This window comes from Sapajus apella, unplaced genomic scaffold (genome assembly GCF_009761245.1).
Source record: "Sapajus apella isolate SASKATOON/1434 unplaced genomic scaffold, GSC_monkey_1.0 scaffold28, whole genome shotgun sequence".
In the NCBI taxonomy this organism is placed as follows: Eukaryota; Metazoa; Chordata; class Mammalia; order Primates; family Cebidae; genus Sapajus; species Sapajus apella.
This window is the reverse complement of record NW_022436968.1, coordinates 19653628-19668289: the sequence shown is the minus strand read 5'-3', so window position 1 is coordinate 19668289 and position 14662 is coordinate 19653628. Positions and strand designations below refer to the sequence as shown.

Here is a 14662-nt window from a genome sequence, read left to right as displayed (position 1 = left end):
AGACACGATGGGATGGGATGGGAACAGATCATTTTTGGGCTTTGTGGGCCATCTTCAAGCTCCGAGTGAAACAAGTGAGCCACTCCAGGATTGTAGGCAGAGTAGTGTTGTAACCTGAAAAAGGCTTTAAAAACCTCACTCTGGCTGCTGTATTGAGGATGGGTTGTGGTGGGCAGGGGTGAAAGTGAAAAGACATTTATGAAGCAAGTACAGTAATTGGATGAGGAATCATAAAGGCACAGATCAAGATGAAAGCGGTATAAATGGTAAGGATGTAGTTGAATTCTGGATTGTTTTGAGGGTAAAGGAAACAGTATTTCCTGAAGGGTTGAATGTAGGCTAAAAAAAAGAAAATCAAGGGTGACAACTAGGTTGTTCTAGCTTAAGCAACTGGAAGAATTGTGTTGTCACCAATTGACTCATGAAAGTTTGTGTGAGGAGTATGTTTGAGGGTAGGGTGAGCTGTTTAGCAGTTCAGTGTTGGACATGTTTTGTTTCAGATGTTTTGTCAGACCATCACCAAGGGATGCCAAAGGCAGGTGGATCTGTGGCTAAAGTTCAGGGGTGTTGGGAATTACATATGAATTATATAATTCATTATATATGAATGGGATGCAAAGTGAGTGCAGATAGGAACAAGGCCTGAGTACCCTGCAGTTAAAAGGAATGAATGAATTTGATCACAGAACTAGAAAGAATTCAGGTTTTTCTCACGTAATAAATGTCCTGAAAGAAAAAAAATCATTATCAGGTGATGTTACTTCATTAAGGAAAGGTAAGAACAAGCAAATTATGAACATAATTTAAAGATAAAATTTATTCTCTGATGGTTTACTCATGCAAACTGCACATAAAAGAAAATAGTACAGTTTGTGTAACATTGCAAATATAAGGACTGAAAATGCTAGGTACAGAAGTAGTATGACATCCTGAAAGTCAAAATGGAATTTGTGTTTATACAACTAAGAATGATTTTTATTTGCTCAGTACAGATTGATTTACAATGAAAGTTTTGCTAACCTTGGTAAGCTTGTTAACCGTTTACATGACTTCTTACATCTATGTAGTTTTATTTTACAGTTGCAAGAATTCTGTTACCAAAGAATTTAACTTGCATAAGTAATAAGATGAAAGAAAAATGCACCGAAGGACTTAGAGTGAAAAATTGAGGCTTTTCCTAACCCATTCAAACTACAATAAAAAATAGCCTTCTTGCAGAATTCATATTTTGTGCCTTTGAGATAACTTTTTAGAAGTAATAATATCAAAATCATTTCAGAATGATTTGAAATTACTTTAAAATAATGAAATTAAAAATTAAAAATTTTAGAAGAATTGTCAAATAAAAATGCTCCCATTTTAATAAGCTAAACAACAAAATTCCCATTATCTTCATACTTAAAGTCCTGAAATGTCATTTATATAATTTGAATGTTTCCCAGTTTGGAACTTAGGCAGGTGAGTTATTTCCTTGAATTATCAAGGATATTCCATACAGACTTTTAAAATGTCAGTCTCATTAGGAGATGGCACTGAGACTTTAGCAAATAGTGTAGTATGGATGCAGGACAAACTACACAACTTATTATAAATGCATTACAGATATTTACATAATGGAATCCTGCTTGAATGCCAGAAGTTGCTACTGGGTAGGACTCATACTATTTTACAAAGTTTTCTTACGCACATCTACTACTTTTAAAATTTTATGTTTAACAATTTATTCTATTTTAAAATATGTACTGTATTTTGAACATAACTGCAGAATAAAAATAGATAATGGCACATTAGAAAACTAAGTATCCCACAGATGATTGGATAATGAGAAAAGTGTACCTACAATCATCTCATCAGAAACAAGCTACATCATGGAATGTTAGTTATCCAAGCCTGCACAATAATGACATTTTAAACTGCAATCATCTATTGGCCAGCATCACACTGAAGGCATCGTTAAACATTCAAGCAAAGATTGCTGGCATAAACTATTGAAAGACACACATACACACCCACACACAGACACACACACTCTCTCTCCCTCATGCACACTTCCCACATTATAATTACATTGTTCTAAAGATAGATACTGAATTTTTTCCACGAGAAACATTATCAAAATTTGCTACTAAAAGATGACAGTGCTTTCACAAGAATTAAGTACAAGTTAGCTCGCAAGTACAAGACAATGGGGGTAAACAGTCTTAAATTTTCTAAGTAGTAATTGTAGGCTTTTCTGGCAACCATACCATACTTAATTATGCATAAACTTTGCAGTTTGTAACCTGAAATCTGTAAAAACAACAACAAAAAAAACCAAAAACGAGCTAATTTAAAAAATTATTAGATATTTGATAACCCTGTATCGTACATTATATAATTTCATATTTTTTAGCCTCAAAACATAAGTGTAAAATATTGAATTTAAGACTTGAAAAATAAAATCATTTTTGAAATGCTGAAAATTCTAAAATTTACTTAAAATCTTAAATAAAAAAGGAAAATGCATTATTATAAATGACCTTGATTTAGCTTAACAATGTGCATAAAAGCACTGTATGTCTTTACCATGTTTTCACTCACTTAAAAAAAAGTGTTCTTTAATGTTTTTCCTTTTGCATAATGTGCAAAATAAAAGGCAAAAAGATTAAAAGCAAATTTCTTTCTCTTGCCTAGTGCTTTATGACTCCGTTAACATTACAAAGTCAATAGGGACTATGCAGAACTTTGGTATAAATGATAATACTACCACCATCACAGTTGAGGGTTAAGGGGTGGTCAAAAGAAATGGAAGTGGGAAGAAAGATTCAGTAACACCCCCATTTATTAAAACACCAGTAAATTAAAAGTGAAATAAACCACAATGAATTATAATACAATTTATACACTGAGCACAGAAAAATTAATAAATCTAACAATATTTATATATATAAAAAAAAAGCAAAATCAGTCTTTTTCCAGAGACTAAAAACTTTTTCAGTCTGATCAACTGCTGCTACACCAACTTTAGAGCCAAATTTAATTTCAAGTAAAAAAAAATTTACAACCACAGATTTCGCATAAATGGAAACTGGTCTTTCCTTGATTTCCCTTTGAAGTCACTAATGAGTATCTAAAACTGTTGTACTGCAGGTTTTTAATCAACTTCCTGAGGGCTGTGACTGGGAGGAAGGAGCCATAACGATCTGTGAAAGAGCAGGCTCTGTACTCTGGTCCGCCATCTGGGTGAGGACTGAAGTGGCTACAGCTTCTGCCTTGGAGGTTGAACTGACTCCATTGGATGTGCTGACCGAACTATGCTGTATAGCTTCTGTATGTGGACTACTCGGCACTGAAATGTCTTCTGAACTATCATCTTTATCAGCAGCTGAGTGAAAAAAGAAAAATTATTCATTTTCTTAAAATCTGTAAGAATACACCGTTATGCTGAGGCAATATACAGAGTAAAAAGTCAGACGGTATCTTACAAAACTGTTTAGACAAGTTGGTATTACAGGAATTGAGTATAGGTCATGAAGTAGGCAATTTTACCTGCAACAGATCAAAAGAAGGCACAACCATGCATATGAAAACATCTGGGTGCCCACTGCCTTATGAAATATAGCTGAGGAAATATTTGCTAAATAGTGTTAAAGAAAGAAAATGAGGTAGAGTTTGGAAGACAGGCTCTTATAGATACAATCAAACATTAAGCATCACATTTAACAAACAGTGTGGTTGGCCTACGTGTCATTCTTATTAAAAGATAAAAATTTATAACCACATGCATAAACAAAATGAATTCTTGCATACAAATTATATCTTCAAATTATTCCCTCTGCATTCTCCAGAACTATATTTATTCTGGCTGATTTTCTATCTATTGCAGCCATGGATGATTATAACACCTGATTCTAATGATGCATACATATGAGAATAGGCAATATTTAGAATCTAAATGCCACCAGCTGTTATAGTTGCATGAATAAATTGGGATTCAAGTAAAAATCCATAGAAAACTCTAAACACTGCAAATGAAAAGATATTCAGGAAAGGGCATTCTAAATATTTATGAAAATAAATCTGCAAAAGTTAGACCTGGACAAGCCTCTCACACCCTTACTTTAATAGAATAGAATCCAGTAATTTCATTTAGTGAAAATTTGATATAGATAACACACACAAATATTTGTAGTATATGTAAGTTATGAGGAATAGTGATAACATGAACACCTGTGAACCCAGCCCCCAACTTAAGAGAGAACACATTGCCATTAACACTTCTGCTTCCTGGAGGTTCCTGTCCTTGCCAAAGGTAATCACCATTCTGACATTTCTTTAACCATTCTCTTTTTCTTTGTAGTTTTACCACATAGGTATGTATCCCTAAGCAATATAGTTCAGCTTTGTTTATTTTTAAACATTTTAAAAACAGTATCACACTGGATGTATTCTTTTGTACCTTGCTTTTCACTGGGCATTAACACTTTTTTTATTCAGTGTTTAGAAGTGACAATAAGTAGGATTTTAAAATCAAATCTGAGAATGTATGTTGGCCTGCTTACTGATGGCATGGCCAGATGCCCATTCTGAAAGTCAATTAGTAAAAAACTGTGGACTTCTTATGAAGTAGAACTCAACCTATGATTTACAGTGTAGAAGATGGAGGGAGGATAGCTGGTAGTGTCAACTTTAGCTAAAAAAATATTAATTTTGTGCATTGTCTAAAATATAGTTTTTATAGCATTTTGCAACATCTGCCTTCAAATCCATGCATTTTTGAAAAGTATTAAAACACATTAATGAGGTGGAACTCTGTGTTCTCTGTAACATGCTATCAATCAAAACCATACCCCTGGATACTGACCTCAAGATACAATGGGAAAAAAAAAAAATAAAAAATAACCACCAGAAGTAGTAATTCTTTAAAAATTATATGAAACAGAATAAGTATTTTTTTTTTTTAAATTAAAGACTCAGATGGTGCATATGCAGGTGTGTTACATGAGTATATTGTGGAATACTGGGGTTTGGGCTTCTATTGAACCTATCACCAAAATAGTGAACATAGCACCCAATAGATAGTTTCTCAACTAGTGCCCCACTCTTTCCCTCCTACTTTTCTGATCAAGCAATAATGGATGTTATATTTATAATTCAGTTATTTAAATAGCCAATACAATCACCACATGAAGGAAGAAAACAATGACATTTAAGTGATGGAAACACTAAAAAGTTCTATTTGTTTATTTCATCACTATTCTTTAAAAGAACAGGCTGAGCTTTCCATGGATGTTGAATTGAAGGGATACACCAGCTTTTAAAAATAAAGAGGCTGATCTGTGATGAGTGGTATAAGGAAATCTAAATACATACTGGAAGGCAACGACGCAAAATAAAACAGTAAATTATAAGGTATGAATGCTTACCTACAGACTTTCAGAATTAGGTAAAGCAAATCTTTAGGCAGTACAAAGAATCAAGTACTCATACCTATGTAATTATAAATCTTACATACACATCAAATACCTTTAAAATGTGATATACTGCACCTATGTCTAGTTCTAGGTAAGGGGAGAAAATGACTGGTGGAATCACAAGCACTAGAAAAACACAGAAAACCATGCTGTACTCAAAGAGCCAATTACAGCTCTACCTAAGCTAAAAGAAACCAGCTGTTTGACAATTCAGTTATCTTGAAAATTCTCTACCTATGTCCACAAATTTTTCTTTTTTGAGATAGGGTCTCCCAGGCTGGAGTACTATGGCATGATCATGGCTCACTGCAGCCTTGAACTCTTGGGCTCAAGTGATCCTCTTGCCTTAGCCTTCCAAGTAGCTGGGACTATAGGTGTGTGCCAAAATGCCTGGCTTTTATAAACTTTATTTTTTACTTTATTTTAATTTTTTGTAGAGATAGGCCTTGCTATTTCACCCAGACTGGTCTTGAACTCATGGGCTCAAACAATCTTCCCACCCTGGCCTCCTGAAGTGTTGGGATTACAAGGCATAAGCCACTGTGCCTGGCCCATACATATTTTCAATAATGAAAGTATTCATGGTTGATTAGGCCCCAAGAAGCTTTTCTTCCCATTTATAATTATAGAGACAATTACAATACAACTTTATGGCCAGATCTAAAGAATATGAATTCATGGCAATAAGATCACTTTTGTTTTTTATTCTTCATGGAACCCAAATATTTAAAATGTACTCTTATTATTTTCATTCAGGTTTTATGTTACTTAACTGTTGGGGTGACTGTCAAGGTTTTCCCATGATTGAGGGGGTCTTCCTAGAAAGTGGGACTTTCAGTGCTAAAACTGGGTGGGACAGACCCTATGGCCGTGACTTTGTATTTTCTGCTTTACTTACCAGATTCTGTAACGTTTCTTAATTTCTACTAAATGTTAGTTTTGATTCACAAATGCTTTTAAAGATTTAGCTAGTATTACAACTCACCACTATTAGCAAGAGCTGTGTGGTACGACATAATGAAGAGTGTAAATCTGTAAATGTTTCAAAGGTATTCACTTAAGTCAATCTCTGTTTTTACTATTACACAACAGAGAAGTCATACTTATTTCAAAGATTTCAAATCTGAAAATATAAATTACTTAAAAATTTCTGCAAAATCCAATTATCTCCTAAGAGCTGAAGAGAATTAATTTTATGGTAGAACTATATTTCAGTTAATTTGATTATCTATATGACTAGATAGGAATAAAGATAGGAGTATTTCCAAACAACAAAAATATCCTATTCATTTTGTATATTCTCCTTAGTACTATATTATTTACTAAAAATGTAATAATCTAGATTTCCATTTTATTTAAATATATAGTATATAAACTCACACATCTATACACTTAAAAGATCTTTGTAAATCGATTGTCAAAATGAATAACTGGTTTGCATCTGCCAAGCATATAGTGCCTGGATAATAGAGTTAAAACTGCTGGGATTATCTAATAAATTATCAAAGGTTTAAAAATTACAGGTAATTTTGAACTGGATACAATTTAAAAGGCCAGTTAATTTCCTAATAATTTTATAAAATCATTTGTTTCCTTTTAAACTATCAAAATTCAAGAGAGATTTCTTGTTAAGGAAATCACATATGCATAAATGCTGAACTCAGTAGCTTCTACAGGAAATTATGTTGTTAAGTCAGATGGGAACCATAATGGCCTCATCCCTGAAGCAATCATTGTTAATATAAATCCCAAACATATTTCTATATGGTTCCAATTTACTCCACAATGTGTCTCACCATCCTGTCAAAATTACTAGATATCAAATAACCAAGATTTATATGCTCAAAACTGACAAAAATCAGCATTCTAAATATATATGGCAATTGAGAGTTGCTAAATCTACGGAATCTTTTAAATTAAAAAATATTGCCCATTCTGATGAAACTGCTTACAATGACTACAAGTAAAGATGGTGGCCATTAAGTTTTATCGTGAGCACCTGAGGAACTGTTTGCATCCAATACAAAATGTTTCTTTCTTTTGAATTACTGACACTGGCAAATTAAAATGAAGTGGATACATATGGTTGAAACAATCTTCACATTTACAAATATCCTGAAATATCACTAAATCATAAAGACAAAAGCTGTGGGTTATACATTATAAATGTTGCCTAATACATTCCCAACTCTATTATTTGTTACAAATTTGTATACTATGGACAAAATTGGCTATTTATTCAAGAGTAACAGCTGGTTCCAACATTGTGTATCTTATCAAAAAAGGAGGACATTACAAAAAGGAAAAGGCACAACTCACCTCTAAAATTCTGGAAACAAAAGAATCTTATTCTTTGGGGAAACATTTAGGAGGAAACTTATAAGCATATAATTTAAGTACTGTTCCCATTTAAGCATTTTTTATAACTACCTAGATGTCTCAATATAAAGGTTTACAACAATAAAAACTACACAATGCTGACATTATCTAAGAAAAAAACAAAAGGGTCTGATACCGTAAAAAGATATTATATATTGTTAAATGCAGTCATCTCATTTTAAAAAGAAAAACCTCATCATTACTGAATGGAGGCTGGGAAAAAAGTAGTGTTTCACCCTGTCAATCTAAGACAAAGTGTTATCCTGAGAAGATGAACAAAATATCATCAGTACTTACAGTGTATTTTAAATTATTAGCTAATGCATTTTGTTGATCTATAGTAATGCCTAGGGAAAAAAGCTAGAAACAAGAAAATTCAAACTCTCTGGATTCTAAAAAAGTACACCTCTCTACTGCATTCTATAATAACCTTATAGAAATTCTGATATTTAATCTTCAATATTAGAACTGCAGTCTCCATTTTTAAAGCGGTAGCTCAGTTTACTCTGGCAGTGTTTCACCGACGTAGCCTAAGGCTATAAGTAATGGAACATTACTCACTATGATAGCCAGATTTCTTCTGCATGGCAGTTACAGGGCAATCTTTATGAGCCAGAAGAAGCTGTTTCAGCTGTGCCACTTCATTTCTCAGCAGGGTGACTTCACTCTGGAGAAGAAACAACTTATGTACCTTACCAGTTTCAGACTACACATATTTTTAACTGTTTAAAACAAGCGAGGATTAAAGTATAAAAATTGGACATCACTGGCAGAACACTAAAAAAACAAAGGAAATATGCTGATCAAATATGTCTAATCAGTATATGGCAGCTTTTATATTTTAGCATTTATTAAAAAGCTGTAAATTGAATAAAAATTTAAATAATGCCACAATTGGATAGCATATTTTGAAACTGTTTCCATTTGCCTTGGGACTTCTTATGTATTACAGGTAACCTGTTGAAGGTATTTTCATTTTATATATGTTACATGCTTTTTGATTATTTAAAAACATCAAGGAGTCAGGATGAATTTTCACTGATTCCATTCACTTAAAAATGAAAAATTCATCCAAGAAATTCAATTAAGCAAGTTTCTAGTTTCCTAGAAACCAAGAAAAGCTCCACAGGGAAAACCAAAATAACCAAAGAACCATGAATACCTAAAATTCACTGCAAGGTACTCTTTTTGGAAACTGAAACCAATGAAACTAGATGTAATATTTAAATGGCTTAGTTGCCCTTGACACAGGCAATCTATACACATCTAAATTTAAATCTGATAAGTCAATGGAGATTTGTCCTACTCCTCAGAATGAGTACCTTCAGCCATTGTTTGGGATACCCTTATCTGATAAAAAGTTCCAAATTGAGCAAGTCCAACTAATTCCTTTGAGTTAGCCCAAATATTAAAAACACGTAAGTCAGTGATCATTACCAATACTCAAGAGTTACAAAAAATATTAATTTAATAAACTGGTAACATAAAAAATTCTTAACTTACAAATATCTCTACGTACTTGGACTTACAGTAACTGTAACCATTCAGATTCCATCCATGAACCAAAAGGTAAATTAGAAAATATAGTAAACAGGTGTACATAAAAGCTCAGGCATGATATTTTCTACCTTGTTTCTTAGCCAGAAAGCTGAATGTAAAAAATTTAGTAGGCTGGCACAATGGGTCATATCTGTAATCCCAGCACTTTGGGAGGCCGAGGCAGGTGGATCACTTGCGGTCACGAGTTTGAGACCAGCCTGACCAACATGGTGAAATCCTATCTCTACTAAAAATACAAAAATTAGCTGGGCATGGTGGCAGGTGTCTGTAATCTCATTTACTTGGGAGGCTGAGCCAGGAGAATCACTTGAATCCAGGAGGCAGAGGCTGCAATGAGGTGAGATCGAACCACTGTACTCCAGCCTTGGTGACCAATGAGATTCCGTCTCAAAAAAATAAATAAAATAATTTTGCAGACTTAGGCCTCCTTCAGTGACAAATGACAGAAACATAAAAATCAAAAGAATAAAAGTTAAGCAATCTAAAGCCAAGTCTTTTGGGTCAAACAGTTCCTCACACCCCAATAACAATGAACTACATCACTGTACTTAAGTACAGAACAAAATTGATGCTCATAATAACTTTAAACCATTAATTAAAAGGTTAAATTATTTAGAATACTATATTTGAGGCAAGAATGGGTAGACAGTAATCAAGCACAAAAGGTAAAATTTAAGATAGTTCTGCTTGCAAAAGATAAGCTGTCATTTAGAAAACTCCTTCTGCAACTGGTGTCAATACTGCCAATTATGGCTCATTATTAAAAACACTATTGATGAAACCACGTTATGAATAATCCAATGTATACTGTCCAATATATATTACCCCATTCTGTCAGCTTCATTTTGAGACTGGTGTCTATTAGTTTCTCTCATTAAATCCTATAAAAGGAAATGGGCTGAATATTTACTCTTAGTCAAAAATATACAATCTTTAATAATATGGTAATGGTGACCAGAATGATTTTCAACTCTCACTGCTCTTTCAATATACTCTATCCTTTAACACTACTAATGCTTCAAGCTTCTCATACTCTTGTTGCCTTCACATTAGTTTGAACCATATGAAATAACCAGTACTTGTCTTGACTTACAAAAATAACAATTTTAAATTGCTAAATACATACTGTCGTCTTTATCCTCTTTTGTCTTGCTAAATATTTTATTTATCTTTAAGCATCAACTCAGTACAGTTTAGACTGCATAGGAAAATAAGTTAGGTGCCTACTTCTGTATTCCCACAGCCATATACTTTTGTGTGTACATACATACATACATACATAACAGATCCCTTCCACAGTACTTATCACAATGGACTGTAACTTTTGGTGTACTTGTTTGCTACCTCTACCAGACTGGGAATTACTTGAAGGCAGAACATACTTTTTTCTTTGTATCCCCAGAGCATAGCACATTACCTGGTATGGACCCAGTAGACAGACATACTTTAGAGAGGACCATGTGATTCTATGTCTAGGAGGTAAAAAATATCAAAGAAGGTGAAATCAAAAAGCTTAAATAATATGAATCTGGTCAGAGGCCCGAATTTTATCCTTTATACCAATAATCTCACTGATACAGCTATAATGTTTTCTCAGTTATGAAAACTGGCATATTATATAGTATCACCTCAATTACAGAACTCTAAAATTCACAAATGCCTTCTCTCTTAAAACTCTATACATTCATAATAAACCATGTTATGAAACAAAATGCTATACATAATAAAAGTACTGAAAGTGTTATTCGTTAACTATCTAATTGATATAAAATAAGTTATTTAAATATAGACCGGGCATGGTGGCTCATGCTTGTAATCCCAGCACTTTGGAAGGCTGAGGTGGGCAGATCACCTGAGGTCAGGAGTTCAAGACCAGCCTCACCAACATGGTGAAACCCTGTTTTTACTAAAAACACAAAAATTAGCTGGGTGTGGTGGCACGTGCCTGTATCCTAGCTACTTGGGAGGCTGAGGCAGGAGAACTGCCTGAACCTAAGAGGTAGAGGTTGTGCCACTGCATTCCAGCCTTGGCTATAGAGTGAGACTCAGTCTCAAAAAATAAATAAATAAAATAATATATGCATACATATATACACACACAAAAATTATCTCTTTAAATAGGCAGGTCTGAAACTGATGAATGAGACATCAATTTCTGTATTTCAAACATAACTCTTGGTGGTATTCTGGATGTTGATCTAATTAGACTACCTGGTCTATTAACATATCTATGTGAAGATGCCACTAGCTAGGAATGGCTAATGAACATTAAGGGCTGAAGAGGTATAGCACTTGATTCTTGTTACAATGTATATTTGTGCTAGCTGAATTTTAATTGACATTAACTTGGTGGAAGCAATGGAAAAGGCCAAGAAGAAGAAATTAAAATCTCTGCACATTCTTTTATGCTTTAATTTGTTACTCTTTTGTTCTTTAAAAAACTTTGCACATTCTTATATGTAAATTTGCATGTATCTAAAAGTTATAATATACAAGCATGCTGTAAATTATATTTATCCAAAATTAAAATAGTCATTTTTTTCTGCTACATCTTTTAAATGGCAGAAATAGTAAGAAATAAACCAAGAAATTCAAGGTCTGTACAACATATTTTCCTAATGATGATCCTGAAGCTCAAAAGTGACTTTTGGATGAGAGGTTACAAATTAAATATAATTATTTAATTTTATTACTGTACTGTAGTAGTCAATTTCATTAAAAGATGGTATCACCACTAGACTAAAAGCAGCAAATGAGACACAATTACTGGCTAGGAATTGGGACTGAAAGAAATACTTCAAAGCAAACATAGCTGGAGTGCAGGTTAGGCAGGAGGGTGGGCCAAGCCTTGAAAAAGTGGATTAGTTGAGCTGTATAGCCCTAATAAGTATAAGCTTATGCTAGTGGTGAAGACCAGGTCAAGCAGGGGCTGAAAATAGGATGCTTATGCAGGTACAGGTTTTATAACTGAATTAGTCAGAAGAGGTGAAAGCTGGGTTGCTTCTAAGTCATTAGTAGAGATGAGGTTTCACCATGTTGGCCAGGTTGGTCTTGAACTCCTGGCCTCAAGTGATCCACCTGCCTCAGGCTTCCAAAGTATTGGAACTGCAGGCATAAACCACTGTTCCTGGCCTCATTTATGATACAGTAAATTCAACAAACTACTCCAAGCATTCAAGAATTTTAGTCTCATATACACATGTATAAAGAAAATACTGTATTCTTAAAAATAAAGACAGGCATGATTCATTACTATTCAGATAAGATGGTTGCATAAATCATGACTTTAATTCTGAAATTTTTCTATGAAGAAAGATCAGAAGACAGGTAGAAAGACAGAAGGGACTACTATATAAATATAATGTGAAGATTCCTAAAGTTTCTATACACAGAGACCTGAGAATGTTAAAAAAAGAGAAATTATACACACAAACAAAACCAGTTCGCTTAAGCCAAAGTAAATATCAAGGGGATGCTCAGTCTCAAAAGACTTAATATTAAATGAAAAAAAATTTACACCTCTACTATCTATTCTGTGGATTATTTTAGACTAGATCTTAATTGGATTCAACCTCCAAAGTCCTTCGGGCTGTACTATCTACTATTTGTGGGTTAGTATACTTGTAGGGTATGTTAATTATCTTCCTTGGTCATTCTGAAGATGAATATGGGATATAAAAATGTAAAAGTGCCATTCAAATGTGATAAATAATCACTTTGTCAAAGTAAAACATACTTGGGAGAATGGAACAGATGCTAAAATAAATTATCATTCTGGTCTAAAATCTAACGTAAATTATTTTGTCATTCTCTGTATCCCTGCTCTATTCTAATAATGTGGCTACTCGAAAGTTAATTACATAGCAGCAAACAAATTTTTCTTACATTGTCTATGTAATATAAATCAGCCTGCTGAAAGCATCACACGATAGCCAACAGATTAATCAATCAAAACTTTTATTGATATTTGGCCATGAATATCAGGTATTCCATAAATGTATGATCTCTGACTTTCTACTTCAGCCATTACCCCCGAAATTAAAGAAATAGTATTGAATAGTTTATTTTGTGGAATTTCTCATTGCTATAAATTTTTTAAATGTTTAATCCTCACAAAAGACGGTAAGTATCAAGATTCCCTCCACACAGTTCCAAGAGTTATCGTGGAATGTAAAACCTTACATATAAAAACAAACTAGTTTCTAAAAAATTTATATTTTTAACAGAAAAAAAGGTGAGAGTTCTCACTAGAGCTACAAAATATTTCAGAAACACTTTGCAAAATGAATGGGAATGACTCCTCTCCTATTCTCACACTTTAATTACTTGTTTCATGTCTGTCTCCTCTGCTAGACCACAAATTCTGTAAGTGCAAAGACAATGTCTTTTTCGCTGTTACCCATATCTAATAATATGCCTTGCCCACAGTAGACGCATAACGACAGAATGAAAAATAACTAGCACTTGCACAGTATGGTTACAACACTTTACCTCATTTCAGTTGCTTTTCATAATAGTACTTATTAGTTTGATGGAGAAGCAAAGGCTCAGGAAGATTCTTAGTAAAGGCTTCAAAAATAAGTACTAGATCTCAAACTCAGAATAAAATGCATGAGATGACAGCTGCTACCCTAATACCCCTTTCTTTCATCTAGAATATAGTTAAAAACTCAGCAGGAAAAAGGGGAAGATAGTTAGATGACAGAATTCAGAAATTAAAACAAGCAGGTATTATAAAGTTTATTCCAATTATTGCTATTCTTTCCTATTTCAAGTGATAAATACTGAAATAAAATATCATCTTGTACCAGAAATGAGAGATTTAATCTCATTTTCTATAAGTCAATGGACCAATAAACAACATCTTTTCCACATCATTAACTGATGAGTAAGTAATTCCCACATATCTAGCTATAAGAGTGTGCTTCTATTAATTTATTGTGCTTCCATTCCACACACCTTTTGCAGTATCTAAGTTATTAGGTTGGTGCAAATGAAATCGCCGTTTTTGCCATTAAAAGTATGTTTTGCTGTTACTTTTAATGGCAAAAACTGCGATTCCAAACCTAATATAAAAGACAAATCCACAACAACAAAAAACTATCAATTTTACCCACACAGTAAATGTTAAGCAGCTACTGTTAATAAAGAAAAGGAATCTGCTTTTTTGTTTACAAGAGGCTAAATTTATAAATTGAAAACTAACCACCATAATAATGAGTATAATTGAAAAACAAAGCTATAAACAGGTAAAAAGCATTTCAAGTAAA

The 14662-nt window shown here is 33.3% G+C and overlaps 1 protein-coding gene across 3 annotated transcripts in view; it reads right to left on the bottom strand.

The window, feature by feature from the left end:
* Nucleotides 1-790: 790 nt before the first annotated feature.
* ATF2 (activating transcription factor 2) overlaps nt 791-14662 on the bottom strand; it is a 91500-nt gene continuing 77628 nt past the window's right edge. For 2 of the 3 annotated variants that reach the window (XR_004273299.1, XM_032292889.1), the window contains 2 exons: nt 8394-8499; nt 1399-3364 (listed from right to left, as the gene is read on the bottom strand). Coding sequence is in view for 2 of the 3 variants with exons in the window: in XM_032292889.1 (XP_032148780.1) it covers nt 3138-3364; nt 8394-8499 (333 nt within the window). In the remaining variant the exon portion in view is untranslated. Of the gene's footprint in view, nt 3365-8393; nt 8500-14662 lie in introns of all 3 variants that reach the window. The other variant, XM_032292890.1, reaches the window with a different exon arrangement.